Source organism: Mauremys mutica, chromosome 9, assembly GCF_020497125.1.
Source record: "Mauremys mutica isolate MM-2020 ecotype Southern chromosome 9, ASM2049712v1, whole genome shotgun sequence".
NCBI classification, from domain to species: Eukaryota; Metazoa; Chordata; order Testudines; family Geoemydidae; genus Mauremys; species Mauremys mutica.
In genome coordinates, this window is record NC_059080.1 from 20,097,532 (window position 1) to 20,121,032 (window position 23,501).

At 40.3% G+C, this 23,501-nt stretch overlaps 1 protein-coding gene across 1 annotated transcript in view; it reads left to right on the top strand.

Moving 5' to 3' along the window:
* ABCB7 (ATP binding cassette subfamily B member 7) overlaps window positions 1-23,501 on the top strand; it is a 68,244-nt gene that overhangs the window by 39,618 nt on the left and 5,125 nt on the right. The window contains exons 7-15 of the mRNA XM_045031281.1: window positions 796-884; window positions 977-1,064; window positions 3,394-3,568; window positions 10,513-10,670; window positions 11,231-11,394; window positions 11,561-11,690; window positions 12,162-12,333; window positions 20,050-20,153; window positions 22,523-22,630. Coding sequence (XP_044887216.1) covers window positions 796-884; window positions 977-1,064; window positions 3,394-3,568; window positions 10,513-10,670; window positions 11,231-11,394; window positions 11,561-11,690; window positions 12,162-12,333; window positions 20,050-20,153; window positions 22,523-22,630 — 1,188 coding nt within the window. The remainder of the gene's footprint in view (window positions 1-795; window positions 885-976; window positions 1,065-3,393; window positions 3,569-10,512; window positions 10,671-11,230; window positions 11,395-11,560; window positions 11,691-12,161; window positions 12,334-20,049; window positions 20,154-22,522; window positions 22,631-23,501) is intronic.

Sequence of the window (23,501 nt, forward strand, 5' to 3'; positions counted from 1 at the left end):
GTTGTATGGAAAAACCCACAAAGTCAAAAGGGCAAAATGACTATACATAAAGTTGTGTCAAATGCGTAAAGTAAACAAACTGGATGAATATAGGAAAAAACCTATGAGTTTTCAATTTAATTTTTAGCCCTTTGTCTTCAGTAGTATTTTTTTGTATGTATTTTCCCTTATCTTAGATTATTACATGAATATTTGATTCTACACCTTACAAACATTTTTGTTTAAATAATTTGATTAACTCTTTCAGCCTAGAAAGTTGTGAATTTCTGTCTTGCTGTCATTTGATTATATCCACCCTGCCAGAGACACCAGCCTTGATACCCCATTCATCTACTTCTCTCGCAGCCTTCTACAGCCTTTCTCTCTCACTGTCTCCAAAAGCTATGCATACTAAGAGTGGATTGCAGTGGGAACATCCTTCCAAGGCTGCTACTCTGTCAATCAAGGCTCACCTTTTTTGCAAAGCCTTCAAGAAATTTGCAAACTAAGACACTTAATTACTTTGTTCTATTAAGACAAAAAGTTTTAAAAGCCCTTCCTTACCATTTTGTGCACTAGCCCTTGCTGAGTTGTTTCATTATCTTATTGATGTTACATCTGTCCTTCCTTTGCCAACTCCCTTCCTGTTACCCTGGTTAGATCAAGCCTGATATTATTTTATAAGCTGTTCAGGGCAAGGGCTGTGTCTTTTAATCTGTTTTGGGAGGGACCTACCCAACTTTTGGATGCTGTGATACTTTTGAAATAATATTGGTGTACTAAGTCATACTGACGATTAGCATTTTTTCCCTCCAGTATTATAAATGCGGTGCACCATTTGCATTTGTAGCTCTGGGGACACTCGGTGCATATACAGCATTCACGATAGGAGTTACACAGTGGAGGTAAGGCATTCCTCAAAACTGGTCAGGATTCAAAGATTATACTTCTCACTGCAACCAATACTCTTTTGACTGTGAAAACCTTTATTTTACAGGACTAAATTTAGAATAGAAATGAACAAAGCAGATAATGATGCAGGTAATGCTGCAATTGACTCGCTGTTAAATTATGAAACTGTGAAGGTAAGACTTTAAATCTCTTTTTATCATCTTGAACACTATGGTATACAATATAATTACCCACTAACATCTATATATTCAAAGTGAGTTTAGGGATGTTCAGTTTGAGAGAGCAACTTTTAGTATCAACCCCTGTTCCCTATTCTCCTTCATTTTTTGGCTTACAATATCCTCCACTTTTTGGAACTGCAGCTCCATTTCCTGATAGTTGCACTTAAAACAGTATCTAAATTGTGAATGATAAAGTCTGGTGAATAACTTATTCCAGCTGTTCCCCAATTTTTCCTGTCTGTGGAGCACTTTTGTAAAAGAGAGATCCTCACATGGATTATGTCCTGTCATAATCCCCCAATGCATGGACCTCAAATGGGTTATGCCAGGCCTGCACAACTCGTAAAGCGGCGAGGGCCATATTACTCCAAAGAAAACAGCTGAGGGCCGAAACCCCCCGGCCCCGCAGAAACATCCCCCCGCCCCAGGACCTCCCGGCCCCGCGGAAACACCCTGCCCCACCACCGCCCAGCCCTGCAGAAACAAACCCTCCTTCCCCAGTGCCGCCCCACCAAAACAGCTGTGGGCCAAAAAGGAAGGTTGGGGGTGGGGAGGTGATACTTGATTTTAAATCAGCCAGGGGCTCCCAGCTGAAGAGGTGGCTGGGAGCCCTCAGAGGCAAATTAAAGGGCCCGGGGCTCTGGCGGCTGGGGGAACCTGGAGCTTTGCGGGGCTGGGGCAGGGATTTAAAGGGCCCAGAGCTCCTGCCACTGAGGGGAGCCCGAGCCCTTTAAATCCCAGCCCCAGCCCATCTGCTGGAGCCATGGCCGAGATTCAAAGGGTTCTGGGCTGCCTGCAGCGGCGGGGAGCCCTGAGCCCTTTAAATCTCAGCCGCCGCTGGGATTCAAAGGGCTCTGGGCTGCCCGTGGCAGCGGGGAGCCCTGAGCCCTTTAAATCTCAGCCGCGGCCGGGAATCTCTGCGGGCAGCCCAGAGCCCTTTGAATCCCGGCCGCGGCTGAGATTTAAAGGGCTCTGGGCTCCCCGCCGCTGCAGGCAGCCCAGAGCCCTATGAATCCTGGCCGCGGCTGAGATTTAAAGGGCTCTGGGCTCCCCGCGGCTGCGGGCCGCTCAGAGCCTTTTGAATCCTGGCTGCGGCTGGGATTTAAAGGGCTCTGGGCTCCCCGTGGCTGCGGGCAGCCCAGAGCCCTTTGATTCCCCAACACGGGCCGCACAGTGAGCCTCCGCGGTAGGAAGACTACAGTGAAGGGACATGAAAACCATTGGTAGTCCATGGACCACAATCTGAGAACTAGATGCCCAAGCTAATTTCTAAATTGATGTGCAAGAAATGGTTCTTTGGGCATTTGCAGAAGCAGAAAGCGGGCTTGGGGGAGGCGTGTTATTTTTTGGTGTTCACTTCCAGCCTAGGTGAAGTGAGGCCATATGGTCACACATTCAGACCAATAATATGTTGTAAAAACATAGTTCTCTTAAAATGGATAATGGTCTAAACTAGATAGTGTGAAAACTATGTGCAGGGATTGACAAATCCATTCCTCAGTGACAAGTGGGAAATTTTCCTTAGTGAGTACTTGAGCCTAAAATGATGATTTCTGCAAAATTTTAAACTTTTGTTAAAAACAAAACAAAAATCTCCTATCCTTTATGGTTGCAAAAATCATCTTCTGAATGTAAACCATTTTGATGGTGTCTTTCTGAGACAGCAGATGGACAATTCTAGTGCATGTGTGTACTGTTCCTAACACTGTACCTCAACCACAGTATATGCATGAAAAAGAGTAAATAGCAGCAGTGAAAAGGGACCGGCACAGATTCCTGTGAGCAACCTTGAAACTGTCCAGAGTTGTATCAGTTTCATGCTTCTACTGCTTGGGAAAGCTATAAGTAGAAAGAGAGACAAGTAGCAAAGTGATCTGTGGAGAAGGACCCATCAATGGAGATTGGATGAGGAGTAAAATCATGAGGACCTTGCCATCCTCACAGCATTAGGGAAGTTCTGGCAGATAGAGAAGATGGTCAACCAACACAAAAGACGAAGCACTCGAGCTAGGTCCCGGAACAGCAATCTGGTGAAGATGCCAGGTGGGCTCTGGTCTTTGCACCAGGTCATGGCCCTTGCTTATTGAGCTTCTGTATCCTCACCTTTTGGACCTATCTCTGGGTATTAGGTTTAATCTCCCACCGAGTAGATAGCTAATACATTTTTGAAGCCCTGACTGATGTAACATGTTACAATTAATCTTCTGTTTAGCTAAAGTACACTGACTCTCTAGTACAATTTTGAGAATGTCACAACTTTCTACCTTTATCTATCTTGTAGTATTTCAATAATGAAAAATATGAAGCCCAGCGATATGATGGATTTTTGAAGACCTATGAAAATGCCTCACTGAAGACTACCTCTACCTTAGCTATGCTGAACTTTGGGCAAAGCGCTATATTCAGCATTGGCTTAACAGCCATTATGGTGCTTGCTAGTCAGGGAATTGTTGCAGGTAATTGATCTGACTCCAAGTAAAATGCAAGTTCCCCTTTCCATTAATAATTGAACTGGATTAAAGTATTTTAGAAAGACTGATACTGCTGCTGCTGTAATTTTAAATTCTTGTTGTTTTGGGGGTGGATGTTTTGGTTCTATTTTTTGGTAACGTTTTCTTTTAGTTTTTCTCTTTTTCATGTAGCTGACGTTCTAAGGCAGTGGTTCCCAAACTTTAACAACCCTCAAACCCCTTTCACTAAAATGTCAAGTCTCCTGAACCCCCTCCTAAAAACGAATATTTCCTGGGATTTTCTCCCTTACCTGAGGATAAAGTATAAAAGCAGTGATCTTGGAAGTATAACATTTGTTTTTATGACATGCTTGTTACACACTATTTATTTATCATTACAGTATTTTATTACATTACGAAAACGGCAACACTCTTCCAAGATCTCACTTTTGTAGCTTGTATCACTTTGAATAAGCCTGTTATAAGACAAGGCTCCTAGGTTTCATCAGATGTGAAACAGCATGAAGGTATTTAAAAAGCCAACTCAAAGAGTTCCTCCTACACAACATTCAGGTCTTGAGCAGTCCAGGCAAACAACGCACGTTACAACAAAGCTTAAACTTGTTCTTCATAATAATTTAAAAAACAATACTAGCAACCCATTTTAATTTAAAAAACAGCAAAAAAATACCCACTTCCCTTTCCATTTCCTATAAGGAGTCTTGAAGTTTAAATCTCCTCAGCTTGATAGATATGCTTGCTTTGATCTGCATAGCTCTTGAAAGTCCCTGGGGCTCCGGGCTGCTGGCCCTGTGCTGCCTGGGATCCCTAGGGACAGCTCTGTCCACCATTAGGGAATTTTTTCCTGAGAACTCCATGTAACATTTAATGAACCCCTGGGAACCACTGTTCTAAGGCCAGGTCTACACTTGGGGGTGGAGAGGGGGAGGGAATTGACCTAAGATATGCAACTTCAGCTACGAGAATAGTGTAGCTGAAGTCAACGTATCTTAAGTCAACTTACCTTGCGTCCTCACAGCACAGGGTCGACTGCCTCCGCTCCCACCTCTCGCCACGGTGGAGTACAGGAGTCGACGGCAGAGCGATCGGGGATTGATCACTACCCACCAATCCAGCGGGTAGTGTAGATGTACCCTAACTGAGCTGTCCTAGCCAGTAGTAAAACAAACTTATAGAACAACTTAAAACTTGGCTACAGGATAACATAAGATAAATTATGCTAACCTGTATTACTGGACTGCAGGCATTTTGAACTAAATGTAATTTTTATCACATTTTTGGTTTTGACATCTGTCAGTGATTTTTTTAATTCAGTTTATCCCACTTTGTGTAATTCCTTTTGTTGGACATGGACATGATATCTAGCATTTATTTTATTGCTGGGATGGATAGTGGGTGAGCATTTGCCTTCTCATCTGATACCATTTTATCTTCATTCTGTCATGTATGTGTGTGGTAGTGAGAGACCTGTGCTTTAGAAACTGGTTCTTTTTAAAGGAGGAGACCATATTATACTTGCAAATTCACTGACTCTAGAAGGTGAATAATCACTTGTATTTAACTTTAAGAATGTCACAGATGCAATTTAAAAAAAAAAATCCCAGTCATCTGGAGTACTAACTCTATGAAAACGCTGTTGTTATGTTGTTTACAGGGCAGCAGAAGCTTTCCATCTAATTGTCAGAATCTTGCTCCATTGAAAATTATGTCCATTAATTTAAATGTTAATTCTCTGTTAGTGCAGTTCACACTTTGGGGGAAGAGGGAGAGATCTTTTCTTGGACCTCCAGTTTGAGTTTACAGAAAAATCATAGAATCATAGGACTGAAAGAACCTCGAGAGGTCATCTAGTCCAGTCCCTTGTACTCATAGCAAGACTAAATATTATCTAGACCATTCCTGACAGGTGTTTATCTAACCTGCTCTTAAAAATTTCCAATGATGGAGATTCCACAACCTCCCTAGGCAATTTATTCCATTGCTTAATCACCCTGACAGTTAGAAAGTTTTCCTAGTGTCCAACATAAACCTCCCATGCTGCAATTTAAGCCCATTGCTTCTTGTCCTATCCTCAGAGGTTAAGAACAATTTTTCTCCCTCCTCCTTGTAACAGTCTTTTATGTACTTGAAAACTGTTATGTCCCCTCTGTATTCTCTTTTCCAGACTAAACAAGCCCAGTGTTTTCAATCTTCCCTCATAGGTCATGTTTTCTAGACCTTTAATCATTTTTGTTGCTCTTCTCTGGACTTTCTCCAATTTGTCCACATTTTTCCTGAAATGTGGCGCCCAGAACTAGTAATGAACAGTACTCCAGTTGAGGCCTAATCAGCGCAGAGTAGAGCAGAAGAATTACTTCTCATGTCTTGCTTACAACACTCCTGCTAATGCATGCCAGAATGATGTTTTCTTTTTTTGTAACTGTGTTACACTGGTGACTCATACTTAGCTTATGGTCCACTATGACCCCCAGATCCCTTTCCGCGGTACATCTTCCTAGGCGGTCATTTCCCATTTTGTATGTGTGCAACTGATTGTTCCTTCCTAAATGGAATACTTTGCATTTGTCCTTATTGAATTTCATCCTGTTTACTTCAGACCAGTTCACCAGTTTGTCCAAATCGTTTTGCATTTTAATCCTATCTTCCAAAGCACTTGCAACCCCTCCTAACTTGGTATCGTCCAGAAACTTTAAAAGTGTACTCTCTATACTATTATCTAAATTATTGATGAAGATATTGAACAAAACTGGACCCAGAACTGATTCCTGTGGAACCCCACTCGTTATGCCCTTGCAGCATGACTGTGAACCACTGATAACTATTCTCTGGGAACGGTTTTCCAACTAGTTTTGCACCCACCTTATAGTACTTCCATCTAGGTTGCATTTCCCTAGTTTGTTTATGAGAAGGTCATGCGAGACAGTATCAAAAGTTTTACTAAAGTCAAGATATACCATGTCTACTGCTTCCCCCCTAACCACAAGGCATGTTACCCTGTCAAAGAAAACTATCAGGTTGTTTTGACATGATTTGTTCTTGACAAATCCATGCTGACTGCTACTTATCATCTTATTATCTTTTAGATGTTTGCAAATTGATTGCTTAATCATTTGCTCCATTATCTTTCCGTGTACAGAAGTTAAGCCTACTGGTCTGTAATTCCCTGGGTTGTCCTTATTTCCCTTTTTATAGATTGAAAAAGGGAAAATATAGTGCCAGTCTTCTGTCTTCTATGACTTTTCAAAGATAATTGCTAATGGCTCAGATATCTCCTCAATCAGCTCCTTGGGTGTTCTAGGATGCATTTCAGCTGGACCTGGTGACTTGAAGACATTTAACTTGTCTAAGTCATTTTTAATTTGTTCTTTCCCTATTTTAGCCTCTGATCCTACCTCATTTTCACTGGCATTCTCTATGTTAGACATTCAGTTACCACCAACCTTCTTGGTGAAAACTGAAATAAAGAAGTCATTAAGCACTTCTGCCATTTCCACATTTTCTGTTACTGTTTTCCCCCCCTTCCTGAGTAACGGGCCTACCCTGTCCTTGGTCTTCCTCTTGCTTCTAATGTTTTTGTAGAATGTTTTCTTGTTACCCTTTATGTCTCTAGCTAGTTTGATCTCGTTTTGTACCTTGGCCTTTCTAATTTTGTCCTTATATACCTGTGGTGTTTGTTTATATTCATCTTTTGTCATTTGACCTAGTTTCCACTTTTTGTATGATTCTTTTTTGAGTTTCAAATCATTGAAGATCTCCTGGTTAAGCCAGAGTGGTCTCTTGCCATACTTCCTACCTTTCCTACCCAATGGGATAGTTTGCTCTTGTGCCCTTAATAATGTCTCTTTGAAAAACTGTCAACTGTCTTCAATTGGTTTTCCCCTTAGACTTGCTTTCCATGGGATCTTACCTACCAACTCCCTGAGTTTGCTAAAGTCTGCCTTCTTGAAATCCATTGTCTTTATTTAGCTGTTCTCCTTCCTACCATTCCTTAGAATCATGAACGATATCATTTCATGATCACTTTCGCCCAAGCTGCCTTCCACTTTCAAATTCTCAACCAGTTCCTCCCTATTTGTCAAAATCAAATCTAGAACAGCCTCTCCCCTAGTAGCTTTCTCGACCTTCTGAAATAAAAAATTGTCTCCAGTACATTCCAAGAACGTATTGGATAATCATGCCCTGCTGTGTTATTTTCCCAACAGATGTCTGAGTAGTTGAAGTTCTCCCATCACCACCAAGTCCTGTGCTTTGGATGATTTTGCTAGTTGTTGAGAAAAAGCCTCACCCACCTCTTCTTCCTGGTTAGGTGGTCTGTAGTAGACCCCTACCATGACATCACCCTTGTTTTTTTACCCCTTTTATCCTTACCCAGAGACTTTCAACAAGTCTGTCTCCTATTTCCATCTCAACCTCAGTCCAAATGTATACATTTTTAATATATAAGGCAACGCTTCCTCCCTTTTTTCCCTGCCTGTCCTTCCTGAGCAAGCTGTACCCTTCTATACCAATATTCCAGTCATGTGTATTATCCCACCAAGTTTCTGTGATGCCAACTATGTCATAGTTGTGTTTTATTTACCAGTATTTCGAGCTCTTTCTGCTTGTTCCCCAGACTTCTTACATTAGTATATAGACATCTAAGATACTGATTTGCGCCCCCCACCCCCAGTTCTGTCTTGTCTCTCTTTTATCCCTGCTATAACAGCCCATGCTCCCCCCAAATTCTGACCCTTCTCCCAGGTCTCCATGTTTTTCACTTTCCTATGGGCTTTGGTCACCTGCCCCCTTCGAACCTAGTTTAAAGCCTTCCTAATATTTGCATTAATGTATTTTTATAAATTGTACCAATAGTTTACATTGAAATGAAATATTTTATAGTGGGCAGGGAAATTTTATGCATTTCTAAGGGTGAATTAACTTATGCTGAAAACCTCCATTCATTATTATAAAATCCACAGACCAGGGCTTCGGAGCTGTGCTCTGGCTCCGCTCCCGGCAAAAACCTGCAGCTCCACTGCTCCGGAGCTACACCGCGCTCCAGCTCGGGGCTCCGCTCCAAAGCCCTGCCACAGACAATGATGGTTCTAAGACCTGTAGTTGGAAAAGTAACTCATGTTGAATGTACTGTCCTTTCTAGGGATTCTGGGTTTCTCTAGGATAAATAAGTTCATGGAAAGACATGGGTATAATGGAGACATATCACGGATAAGTTTTTGCACCCATCAGTTGCTCATCTGTGCTCATTCATTCTGAGACAATACTAGGGCTATGTATACACTACCACTTATGTTGCTCAGGGGTGTGAATAGGCCACCTCCCTCAGTTTCTCCTACCAACATAACTACTCCCCCTCGTTGGTGGTGGATTAATTAAGTCGATGGGAGAGCTTTCTCCCATCATCTTAGATCGGCTAGGCATAGCCTAGCCCTGTGTTTGAGAAGCCCTTCTCTCGAGGTAGATCCTGTACCCGATAGAACTGTCTAGAGTCATTTAGTGTTATGGCACATGCTGGTAACTATTAGTCTAAAGAATCTGACATTTAGATAGAAAAAGATTTAGTAGGAAATATAACTTAACAGTACACTTGTAAATCTTGCCTTTCATAGTATGTACTGAAGAATTACAAAAATATGACTATTATATTTATTGATGCGTGTGGCTTTTTGCTGGGCATTTTTTGTTACTGAAAATATTTTTTAAAAGGGAAAAATCCTTTGTTAGGTTGACTTGTCCATCCTTTACCCATGCAAGATTGTTTCCCCACACTATGTACTGTACTCTAGCACTTTGTCTTATCTAGTTTTAAATGATTCTAGTGAAGCTCCACCACTAGTCTCAGAAGGCTATTCCCCAATCTAATAGAATCCCAGTACGGAAATGTTTCTACATATTTTATCTTTCTTTACTCATTTCCATCCCTCACACTAAACAATACCTCTTCTATCTCAGATAAGATGGAATAACTATTAAATACTTGTAGACTAACATGGCAGCAGAATGACCCCATTTGGTCATTATTTTAGTTAAGCGGAACTAAAATATCTCAGGCATAACAAAGCACCAGAATGATGGGGTAAGCAAAGATTTCTCTTGACATGGGAATCCTTGGGTGGCAAGTGCTGGCATATCTTCGTCTGTTTACCTGCCCTTCTTCCCACACATAAGGGATATGCCAGAGGAAGGAAGGCAGTGTTGTGGAGTGCACAGCATTGTGACAGATCCTTGGCTGGTGCAGTGTCTGGCTATTGTAACCAGTGTAATGTAGGCCAGCTCCCAGCTGGCCCAAAAACAGGGGAGTGGAAAAGTGGCTGGGAGCCCTTTCCTGCCCATTCTCCTCGGCCAAGTGTAAATTCAGAACATCTGAAGATTGACCACTTAGTTTTTCCTCACCAGTCAGGCCTGTCTGTCTTGTTCTTTGAATATCTTCCTGCTCAATGTATTTGGTACTGAGTTCCTCATAGTGTCACACAGTATCCTAGGTGTGGTCTCATCAGAGCCACATAGAAAATTAATATTCCCTCTCTGGTCCATGAAATGGTGCCCTTATATCTAGGTTCCATTGGTTGTTTCTTATCTATATTTCTAAGGTCTTTTAGAACCCATTGAAAAAAGAGAAACAGTGGAGTTTGCAGCATCTCCCGGTCTAGAATTTTCTGTGATTTTACAACTATACTGTCTACCTCTTTTTTTCCAAATAATTTAATATCTTAATGAAATCAGCATAAGTGACGACTGTGGCACTTCACTGGACAATCTGTTCTCCTCCAAGAATGACTTTTCTTTTGTGTTGTTAAACAGTTGTATCCTATTATAAATGTGGTTTAACACAGACTATGCTGGATTTCACACTAACAGCCCTAAAATATTTATGTTCCATCCTGGTAAAATACTTAACATAAACGCTGTCTCTCCCTTATCTTTATTTTAAGGGAACTTGACAGTTGGGGATCTGGTAATGGTGAATGGACTGCTATTCCAGCTTTCTCTACCGCTTAACTTCCTGGGAACAGTGTACAGAGAGACTAGGCAAGCTCTCATAGATATGAACACCTTGTTTACACTGCTCAGCGTAGACACAAGAATTAAAGTAAGTAATTTAGAAAGTACTTTAAAAAAAGTTACCAAGTACTTCAGCATAATAGGGTATTTTTTCCTGGCAATGTTCTCACTTCATCCTCTGTTACCTTTCAGGGCTAATTTCTATTTTACAAGGAGATACTGTGTAAGGAAGCTCTGTTCATTCTATGTGTTAAGTGCAGTTAGTAGAATAGCTTTTGCTTTTAACTTGCAGAGCCTTTTAGTAAGAGAATGTTATTTCACAGAGAAGCTGTCTTGGTATTGAGATTTTTTTGTTTTAGTGTTTGCACCATGTTCTTAAGTCTTTTAGTTGTAATTAATGATGCAGAATTTATTATGCAAAAAAGCTGCCTAAAAGCTGAATGATCAGAAGGGAAATTTTTGACCTTCAGGGAGGAGAGGAATGAAATACCATCTTCACATGTATGGCTGAAATAAATAATTTTTAACTTGTTAAAGTTAAAGCATCCGCCTTTCACTTTTTGAATTAGGAAATTGACTGTTAAGCTTGTTGAGCTGTTTGAAATACATTCGGGGCAGTGTGTAAAGTGGCACTCTTTTTTTTAATAGGACAAAGAGCTGGCTCCACCGCTGCACATCACACCACAGACTGCTACCATCACCTTTGATAACGTGTATTTTGAATACCTTGAGGGGCAGAAAGTCCTTAATGGAGTGTCTTTTGAAGTCCCTGCAGGAAAGAAAGTGGCCATTGTAGGAGGTAGTGGGTCAGGGTGGGTAAATGGACTGTGCCAAATTCTGCATCATTGATTGGAGTTTGAAAATATGATTTGATTCTGCTTTGGCAATTTTTTTTTCTGTGATACTTTTATATTGATTGAGCTTTACAAATGCTAAACTAAAATTTAACCTTCATTTCAACCCATCTCTCAATTTTAGAAAAAGCACAATAGTAAGATTACTATTCCGCTTCTTTGAACCCCAGAAAGGAAATATTTATGTTGCTGGTCAGAATATACAGGACATCAGCTTGGAAAGCCTGAGGAAGGCTATAGGCGTTGTACCTCAGGTATAGTGTTTTATAATATCCCAGATGTCCTTGATAGTGTAACTTTTGATATTCAGAAGCTCTGGTTCAAATGGAAGACAAGGTTTGCACAGTTGTGTTGTCAGGCTTAATTTGAAAGTCTCTGTTGCTTCAGTATTTCAGGAGCCCTTGTAACTTTAATATTTGAAACATCAAGGAGATGTTACTACTGGAAATGAAGAGGTTTCTTGTATGATGTTTTACATAGTCATTAACACTTGTTGTGAGATGGTAAAACTAGAGCATGTATTATAAAGATCTTAATGATTTCACTCAAAATACATTTTATCTGTTCAAGATATTGAAACATCTAATTACATTTTCTCAGAAACATTTTTCCCTTAAGGGCTCAGTGGAAGAGTATAAACTAATCTGTATTGATTTTTTTTTCCAACCTGCACCCATGAAGTATCAATCATATTTTCATATTTAAAATACTCTTTACAATTGTAGGATGCCGTTCTATTCCATAACACCATCTACTACAACCTCTTATATGGTAATATTGGTGCATCAGCAGAAGAGGTGTATGCAGTAGCAAAGTTGGCAGGAATCCATGATGCTATTTCCCGAATGCCCAATGGGTACAACACACAAGTTGGTGAACGAGGACTCAAGCTCTCAGGTAAATCCGTGAAGATGTACATTCTTTGCACCCTTTTTGGTAGCTCCAAACTGTGTACACAGTTCACACATCACCCTGAGATGTCATTAATTTGAAGTTCTTAGCTGACATGTAATAAGTGTAGAGTTAAAAATTAATACCAGTGGCTCAAAACCTCTGTATTCTAGAAGGTATTTAAAGGAATATATTTTCAGGGGACATTAAGTAATGTCAGAATTACATAGACTTTTTTCCTTCTAGTGTGATGTGTGGGGGTAGTAGAAGAATATGTATGAATAGAATTGGAATGTCTGATGTGTTTGGTTTGATGGTGTGTTCCTGCTTATGTTGTATTGTAGGTTTACACAAGTGTGTGTAGACTTTCCAAGTTTGGATTTTTAAATATAAATGTGCAGCTACTACTTGTTTTGTTTTTTAGTGAGTGCTATTATGAAGTATGTTGGTACCGTATACTGGAAATTGATCCTTTTCATAGTAAAAGGGATTTTATAATTTTATGGTAACTTGCTATTTTGAATTTGAGATAAATTAATACATACACATTGCATTCTGTCAGTTAAGGTTAGTGACTATATAACACACCTAATACAAAACCTGAAAGGCAAGGAAATAGAAAGTTAACATACCCTGTGCAGCTCCACCCAGAGACTCACATCTCACCCAGCAGCACAAGCACCATACACTACAGAGAATGTACCACAACCTTAGCTCAGTAGGGATGCCAGCCTTTCAGCATCACCCTGCCAAAATTCCACCTACCATCTCCATACCACATTCAGACCTATCTCCTCTCCCTTCCCACCACTGCCCCTTCTGTACAGTTCTGTAAAATCACACATATGCATGTTTGAGGAAAGTGGGGGTGGAAGGCTGGCATCCTTACTGGGACAGGGTTAAGTGGGTGATAGCGAGTGATAGATGACTGACTGCATGGCAGTTAGGAAATGTCTGGATGCCTTACCTTGTTTATTTGTAGGGCTTTTGGGGTGGGTGGATGTAGGGTGGGTTAAGATGTAGAATTTTGTGTTTTTATTGGTGTTTGTGTGCATGCGTACATGTTTTTCACTGAGTGTTTCAACTTTAGCCATCTTTTAAACCTAAAGTTTTATTTGGAAATAAGCTGTTAGATTTGTGCTCAAGACATTGTAAACATTATTAACCTATGAATTGTATATGTTGAATAATGCAAAACTAAAATCCATGTTTATCTTGCGGGATGAAACAATCATAACAAAAGAATAAATGTTGCATTTTACGTAGTAGTCTGTATTCTTATGGTGCTTACAAATGTTTTATAATATAGAGCTGCGTGGAAGTGGAATGTGGTAGCCATTTCATGAAGTACTCTCGTGCTTATTCTGCTAATGGAATTGATTTTCCTTGGTGGTGGATATTCTGGAAAGTGCAAAGTGTGGTGATGACAAAACTCATAGGTGCCTGGATCCATTTTCTGTTATAGGTTTCAAAGATGTAAGGCAACATCTGCTTCTGACCAAATTCATATGCCCATGTATGCAGCAGTGTGTGCATTGTTCTTAAGGTGCATGTTGAAAGAAAATAACTGATCTATTAGATTACTGAGATGATAATGTGGCTATGAAAAGTTCCCAAAGAAAGAAGTGCTTTTGTCCATGACTAAAAGCCACTTGATGAAGTTTAAACTTCTCATATATTTTGTTTAAACTTTAAAGTTAATATCTGAAAACTGGCATATTTGAGCATTTGCCCTATTTCACAAGGAGGGTTTTGGCCTCTTTTTTTAAAATAACTTTATTAGAATAACGTGAAAGTGTGGGGCATTACTGGAGAAGTGGAGAGAAGTAGGTTATCAGAAAAGAGTGATTGCATGATACGGAGGCTATGTGCATAGATGGTTGGGGAGGGCATTCCAGAGGCAGAAGAAAGCACAAAGGCATTTATGGACACTTGAAAGGAAGCAGGATATGATAGCCCAAGGGCTGAGTGAGGGAGTAGACGAAGACGAGATACAAGCGAGACAGAATGATGTAGAACCTAGCAGATAGGGATAAAAACATTTTGGCCAGTAACATTGTGTATGACTTGCAGGATGCAAGCTGGCTTTATTCTTACACTGTTTTCTCCAATACTGCTAATATCTCAAACCTTGTAACTTCAAATGATGGCCCCACCATCAGAAATGCCATTGTAAAATCAAATTTTGTGTCTTGAAAGACATTTCTCCCATTAGTTATGGGGAGAAGTTCTTGCCTTTCTGACCTTGAGACTCTTGGGCAGAAGCCTTTTTGAAAGTTGAGGAAATATTTACACCATTTTAGACTTTGCACTGTCACCATGGTGATCTTCACTACACACACAACACAAGTTTTTTGCGGAAGAAGCACTTAAATTGCAGTGAAAAATGCAATTTTAAAATTATTATTATTGTGGTGGTTTTTTTTTAAAGGCTTTGGTGTTGAAATACAAAATGTGTCCTACCTAAACTGCCCTAGCTGCAATTTAAGCCCATTGCTTCTTATCCTATCCTCAGAGGTTAAGAACAATAATTTTTCTCCCTCCTCCTTGTAACAGCTTTTTATCATGTCCCCTCTGTCATCTCTTTTCCAGACTAAACAAACCCAGTTTTTTCACTCTTCCCTCACAGGTCATGTTTTCTCAACCTTTAATCATTTTGTTGCTCTTCTCTGGACTTTCTCCAATTTATCCACATTTTTCCTGAAATGTGGTGCCCAGAACTCGACACAGTACTCCAGTTGAGGCCTAATCAGCGCAGAGTAGAGCAGAAGAGTTACTTCCCGTGTCTTGCTTACAACACTCCTGCTAATACAGCCCAGAATGATGTTCACAGTTTTTGCAAGTGTTACACTGTTGACTTATATTTAGCTTGTAATTCACTGATCCCCAGATTCCTTTCTGCAGTGCTCCTTCCTAGGCAGTCATTTCCCATTTTGTATGTGTGCAACTGATGGTTCCTTCCTAAGTGGAGTATTTTGCATTTGTCCTTATTGACTTCCATCCTATTTACTTCAGTTCGGACCATTTCTCCAGTTTGTCCATATCATTTTGAATTTTAATTCTATCCTCCAAAGCACTTGCAGCCCCTCAGAGCTTGGTATCATCTGCAAACTTTATAACTGTACTCTCTATGCCCTTATCTAAATCATTGATGAAGATATTGAACAGAACAGAACCGAATCCAGAACTGATCCCTGTCAGACCCCACTCGATATCCCTTTCCATCTTGATTGTGAATCACTGATAACTACTCTCTGGGAATGGTTTTCCAACCAGTTATGAACCCCAACTTATGGTAGCTCCATCTAGGTTGTATTTCCCTAGTTCTCAGGGCCGGCGCTTCCACTAGGCATTTTGCCACCCTCGGCGGAAATTCGGCGGCGGGGGGTCCTTTGGCTCCAGGTCTTCGGCGGCAGGTCCTTTACTCACTTCAGGACCCGCCGCTGAAGTGCCCCGAAGACGCGGAGCGGAAGGACCCCTGCCACCAAATGTTCTGAGGAGGAGCGCTGCCACCTAGGGCAGCAAAAACCGTGGCACCGCTCCTGCTAGTTCTGTTTCCCTACTTATTTACTTCTGACATTAAATTAGGTGAGTATTAGAAAGTGGACAATAGTAGTTAACATGTGTCATAACTTTTTACATATGATCAAAGTGCCAGGGAGGCTTAAGCCAATACTTCCAGAAATACTCACTAATTTGGGGTGCTTCAAATGGCACATTGAATTGAACTCTATTGAAGTTGTGTGTGTTCAGCACCTTTCGGGGCCCAACATCTCTCAAACTGGAATCCTTAAAGAGAGGCATTTGAAAATTAGTTGACAATTTCAGGCTTTAATGTTTCAGACTCTTTCATCTGGATTTTGATATAACATGTTTTACTAGTTAGAGCTACATTTTCAGTGTTAATGAAAGTTGTGAAGCCAAACTCCGTCTATTGTGCTGAAAACCCCTTATTACTGAATGGTTATATCCTTGTTTGTTTAATGGACTTGATACACCTTGTCACTAGTTCACTTTTATAGATAAACCTCTGACTTTACGAAGCAGCAAAGAATCCTGTGGCACCTTATAGACTAACAGACGTCTGTTAGTCTATAAGGTGCCACAGGATTCTTTGCTGCTTCTACAGAACCAGACTAACACGGCTACCCCTCTGATACTTGACTTTACGAAGTAGCTCCATTTGAGTACTATCAATGTGATAAGGACTTTGAAGTTTCATATTTTTCTGGAATTGTGTAATGGAAACCAGACCCTCTTCCCCAAATGCTTATCTGCTTTAGTTCATTAGAGCTTAAAACAATAAGTTCAGCCTCACATTTCCTGAGGGAAAATACTCAATCCTTTCCCAGAAGGTTTTTTCCCCCAAAGCATTCTGGTAGAGGGAGCAAGGGAAAACTAGGCGGAAGACAGTGAGTACACTCTGTATTTTAAGTGGACTGTATTGAAATCCATATATTTCATTTTAACAATGGAAGAAGTTGAGTTTGAGGGGCCACTGTTCATAAACAGAGGATGTTTCAGTAAAAGAAAGGTAGGCTACCCTACAGATGATATTAAAAATAAGCTTTGGTGGAGGAGAGAGAGAAATAATGGACTTCCAGATGGAAAATGTGTGGCAGCATTTTTCATTAGAAATCTGGGGAAATGTAATTATGAGCCCTCATTCTCATAGATGTTCATCCTATGGAGTGGAGCACGCAGTTAGAATTCTGTATGCAAATGGCTTACTTGCTGTAGTAAAAGATCCTTTTGTTCAAGTAATCCAGTGGTGATCATTGTAAAGTTGTGGGATGTAAATTGTAGCAAGCCAACAGCGCACTTAGAGTTTAAAACTTTTTTTAAATGGGTAACTAAGTAGCCTGTGCGTAATGTGGGCCACATTCAGTCAAGTCAGTGAATTGACATCTCTCTAGTGTCAGTAAATTAGCTTTAACAAGAAGAAATATCTATCTATTGTATGTGTATGTCTATAGATTTTAATGTGACGAAGGAAACATTACAAATATTGCATGATGGTTCTCCTCACTTGTATAATGCTGAAATAAAAGGTGCAGTGGAGAAGAGTGTTTGTTAAAATGGAAACTTCTATATTCATTAAATGCAATGGGTAAAATGCTTAATGGACAGTAAACATTGTAAAATTAACTGTTTACGTAGAGAGTGAACAACAAATATCAAAACAGGCAATATATGCAGGCAATATAAATTTAAATTTTAAATACTGATATAAACGTGGCTTTTATTTGTCTACTGTATTAAGCATTGCAATACAAAAGCATTTAAAATATTCAGTGAACACTGCTTTGTTGGATTGTGCATAAAGAAAAACATGAAGCAACTGCATATGCTGCAACCCGGCTGCATAAGAGAAGGCCACAGATTATGGGATCACTGCATGCCTTTCAATCACGGGCTCTAGCAAACAGTAATATTCTTCATACTGGATATTTCTTAAAAGAGAAGTAACAATAACATCTTGGGAAAATAGTGCAACTTCTGTTTATTGCTCAGTTGAACGATATTCTTATATATACAGATTACACAGTAAGTAAGGGTTATATCAACACAAGATGGTGGGTCTGATGGGATCCCTGGGATGCAGCCTGTGACTGTGGGACTGCTGTTCCCCCTTAACTCTCTCCAGCCTGGGCTGTCTCTCACAATGCCTTGCTAGTGGCGAGCAGCAACCCCTCCAGGAGCTGTGATAACTCAGCACACCAGCATGTGGAGCCTCACACGCCCAGCTAGATTTCATGAATGCTCCCAGAGCCACTCCATAAATCACACAGAGAGGCACCAGAGCCAAATCCTCCCAGCACTGTACCCCAGGAATATACCATCTTGCACTGCTCAAGACGAGCAGGGCAAATTTATTAATTGGTTCATCACTTCATCAATGGAAAGTGGATCTACACCAGCCTTTGCAAAACCTGAGCAGATTTGCCACACGCTCCATACAAACTCGCTGGTGAAGATATACAATAAAACGTATTGATTACAAAAAATAGATTTTAAGTGATTATAAGTGATAGGCAGCAAGTCAGTGTTAGTTACCATAAGAAATAAAATATAAGCACACAGTCTAAACTCTCAGCCTTATTAGACTGGGTAACAACTAGACTAAGCAGTTTTTCTCACCCCACTGGATATTGCAGTCCTTAATATACAGATTTCACCTTTGAAATCTGGGCCAGTCCCCTCAGTTGGAGTCTTCAGAGTATCCTTGTTGCTTGCAGTGTAGGTGGGTGAAGGAGAAAAGGCCCAGCATGAGCCTTCTGTGTTTGGTTTTATACCCTCAGTCCATGTGCGTGGAAAACACAAGTCCAGGCATGTCTGGGTGACATTGCTGAGTCTCCAGGCAAGGTTGAGCAATTCCCCTGATGTGGGCCCCATGCAGGTGAGTCATTGCATTGTAGCTCCCTTGCTGGACAGTGGTTGTTGATGGGTTGATTGACACCCCACCTGGGTGTTGGTTACTTTCCTTGCTGTTGCCGCTGGGGAGCTATCTGGCTGATTCCCCAACTTACAGCATGTTTTAGTGACCACCATACAACACAATTCTCATAACTTCACCTGCACCATTGATACACGTATATAGATAGAGAAATGACTTTCAGCAGATCATAACCTTTCCCCTGATACCTTACAAGGCAAGCTTTATATATAAGATCACGATTATATAAAAATGGAGAATATGGGGGTTCCAGGATGCTCCCCCAAGGTATAGAATGTCACAGTGGGAATTAGTGAACAACAGAACCACAAGGTAGAAAAAAAGGGTGCTCAGGGGAACATTTATCGGGGGGTGTTAGGTGTTGTGTATGCAGGAGCTTGAAGCTGCTGCAATCAGTTTAAGAATCATGTGTACATAATGATATTGGCTTTTTAGGGAGAAACTGAGTAAAGGCGAATAGTGGAAGGCTAGCCGAAAATGAGTCATGAGAGAGATTTGGTGGCAGCATGTAATGTTGCAAGGCTCATGTGATGATGGAGGCTATTTTAGGCATGGAACATCGTATATGAGCTTATAGTCCTGAGTCAGAAGCAGCATGAAACCAATTCTGTACCTTACAAACTGGAATCAAAAGATTGAGTTCTATTCCTGGCTCTGCTACTGACCTGTCTGATCTTGCACTAGTCACTTTGCCTCTCTGTATCTGTTTCCCCATCTGCAAAATGGGAATAATGATTCTTAGTTTCCTTTTTAATGCTCTTTTAAGATCTGTACATGAAATAAAAAGAGCTATGTAAGAGCTAAGTATTATTTCAAAGTACCACTGGGCACTGTTTTTACACTTGAGCACTTTGTTGCCCCCACTAAATTGTGTTTGGAAGGTTACTTTCTGACCAGCTTTAACACTGATTTCAAAATTGAAATCAGTTTTACGTTTGACTAATACTTCTGGTGTCACTATTCAGAAAATGGCTGCTGGTTGCAGCCAGAAGCGTAGTAATTCCAATTGTCATTTCAACCTCAAATGGACTTTAGTCCCATGTGAAAATTATCAAGTAAGATTCTGCTGAGCAAAATGGGTGGAGGTTTCTTGTAATGTGGCTGTAATCCCTCTCTTTTTATATGAAATGTTTGCATGGCAAAGACGAATGAAAAAGGATTTCCGGTGTATCCTATTTGTAGGTCTCTCTCTTTATCACAGGTGTTAGAATACCGTGTCGTGGTGATCAAGGCAAAAATAACTTTTTTTCTTCTCTGTTGCTCAGGAGGGGAAAAGCAAAGAGTTGCTATTGCCAGAGCCATCTTAAAGAATCCTCCTATTATTCTCTACGATGAAGCCACATCATCTTTAGATTCAATTACAGAAGAGGTAAATTAGGATAAAGAATCTAAAGCCTTTTCAGCTGCATTCTATCCAATTTTGCTGGCCCTCCAACCTCCTCCCAGAAGAGTTTTTGTCATGTTTGCTTTTGGTCCAGCTACTCAAATGCCATTCTTTAGTATTGTCAATGAGAAGAGTAAAGAATCTTTCCCCAGAAGCCAAAAGTTGAGACACTAAGGGTATGTCTACACTGAGATGAAAAAACCCATGGCACTGCTCTCAGAGCCCAGGTCAGCTGACTCTGACTCCACCCCAAGCCCAAACTCTGCACTGCAATTTTATAGCCTCATGAGCCTGAGCCCTGCAGAACCCGAGTCAGCTGACCCAGCCAGCGGTAGCCATGCCACAGGTCTCTTATTGCAGCGTAGATGTACCTTGAGATTCCCAACCTACACTGAGCCAGAGCAATGTCAGGTTCACATCTGAACTACTGTCCTGTTTTACAGCATGACATCCCATTGCAGCAGTAAGACCACATCATTTGAAAGTGTTGCAGTTGCTAATGTACTCATGGTGTATGAAGCCTACAGTCCACTTTAAATAGACGAATTTGGGTGTTATTTAATATTCATTACAATAGAAGTAATTTAAACGATTGTGACATAATGCGAAATAGAAAACCTTTCGTTCATTGTGGAGCATCATACTGAGATGCAAGTCAGGTATGCATAACCTACACTGCTGGTATTAATTTATATTCATTTCATAGGAAGGGCTGTGAAATATGAGAATGTTGTGACACAGATGTCATGACACTACCACAGCAACTGCATCAGACTTCATAACCACATCTTTGTACTAAATACAAAAATCTCGGCAGTAACAGTAATTTCATGAACTAATCGCATTTTCTAAAACAGAGCTAAAAGAGTGCTGTTTACAAATTGTTTCCACTTGTGTAGATTATTTGGCATATTTTGACTGCCGATCACTAGATTGCTCTTATTTTACAGACATAGGGAAGTCATTTAATGTACACTTGATACATGCTTATGGTGTATAATATAAATAATCCCCCTGTCTGAGGTAAACCACTTCCCTGGACTTGTGTTTTTATCATTTGTGACAACGATTTCTGAAGAGTACTACTTTTTTTCCGCTCATTTTGCTATATTTATTGCAAGGTTGCCAAACAAAGCTGAATGTTTGCACAACACAGCTGCACTTTAAAGGCAGCAAATAAAAATGAGTTCTTTCCAGAAATGTATATCTTGTAATCACAATGTTTTCTGACAGAGACTAGCTTTATTTAAAGAAAACAAAATGCATATCCCAGCTTGTGTAGCAATTACCGTAAGAGAGCTTGTGTATGTCTACACTGTGGTAAAACACCCGGGGCACCTAGTCTCAAACCCATAGTCAGCTGACCTGGGCTATCTGTGGCCATGCTGCAGGTCTTTTATTGCATTGTAGACATAGCCTTAAATCATACTTCTGCATCTGAGGTATCAGCTCATGAAGGTGGAAAAGGAAACACTGCTTCTGACTTGGTGGGGATGGTTGTAGATAGGAAATATTTCCTTGGGCTGTTGTGGTTTTGGGGATATTTGTGTTCCTTGTTGACACAGGCCAGGGTTTACATTTAAAATTTAGGTCGTCATAGCTACTTCAGCCACAGTGTGAAAAATCCACACCCCCAATCGATGTAGCTATGTTGACCTAACCCCCATAGACAGCTATGTCAGTTAAGAATATTTCTGCCAACCTAATACTTCTATCAGCCTAGCTACCGTTATTTGGGGAGATGGTGTTCCTACACCATGGAAAATCCCGTTTCATCAGCATAGGCTACAAATATGTGGCAGCAAGTATCACTAGGTAGCCTGGGCATAAGCTTTCGTGAGTAAAAAAACTCACTTTTTCAGATGTAAGCAGGTTATGCGAACATGGGTCCCGTTGCATAGTTATACTGGTATAATCTCCATAGTGTAGACATACCCACAGTCTTGGCTGTTCTTTAATTTTTGTTGATTGGAGAGTAAAACACTATACCTGCACATGCCACAGCTATCCGCACTGTTTCTTGTACAGTCAAACTACAAAAGTTTTTTTTCTGAAGGTGAGCAAACAGTTCCCTTCCTCTACCCCCTTGAGATGTTTAAATTTCATAGAGAAATGTAACCTCCCTTGGCTTTCCTTCACACTGCAAAGCTCCACTTTGAGGACTTTCACAGAGCTACTGATGTCTTATTCTAGGCGTGTGTTGCTTCTTCCATAAATAGTTTCAGCTATTTTATAATTTGGGGCTTTGAAGACGTTCTTCAGCATTCATTAAAACTTCGTTTGACATGTTACACAATCTGATTTTATTTCCTCTTAAATGTAGATATATATAGATGTACATTTTTAATTTGCAGAACATTCTAAGTGCCATGAGGGACCTGGTGAAGCACAGAACAACTGTTTTCATTGCACACAGACTGTCAACAGTAGTTGATGCAGATGAAATCCTTGTCCTGGATCAGGTGAGAGACTATCACCCTGTGTAGTTCAACTTTGACATGGGTGTGTGTGTGTTTGAAATCTACACATTATTTCTGAGTATACAGAACTGAACTGCCTTTGTTGGAAATTAACCATGTCTGAAAAATCTACCCCAAGTTCCTCTTACATAGTCATTTTTCTTGCAACAAATACACTAAATTTCTGCCACTGAAAAGTTGTATCTGTACATATGCATGCCTATGTTTTTATATGTTATAGTGCACTTGTATAATACTTTTAACTACATGTAAGTTAATAGTGTTTTAAGTGGATTACTGTAAATCTGATTCACTGGGCAATCTGGTGTTGGTTTAAGGTGGTGTACAATTTACCTCTATTATGGATTCCTGTCATGTTGGATTCCTAATGTGTTCTCCCAATTTATATTTCATTTTCATCACCCAATAAGAGTGGCCATTTTTCAGATACATCCATGGTTTCTGACTTTCAATAGAAAAGAGAGCAGTGTGCTCTGTGTTTCTGCAGATAAAATTGTTGCAGGATTGTTCAATCTAATTATGGTAGAAATCTGAGCACCACTCTTTTGTGGCTGGTAGCTCTAGAAAATTGTAATTATTCCCTCTGTCTTTCTCTCCATCACCAAAAAGAGACCCTTTCAATATTTGATTAATATCGCTGTTCAGCCGCCACCTCATACTCTGTCTACTCTATGTTCACCTTCCTCTCTGTTACAATCTGAGTAACAAAGTTAAAATAAGAGTGCCCCTAAAAACCACTTAATAGCTTTTTAAAATTGATATCTCAGTAGATATTCGTCATTTAGGTTTAGTCTGCTGATTATGGATCTTCTTAAATTTACTAGTGTGTGCTGTTCATCTATTTTATTTGCTA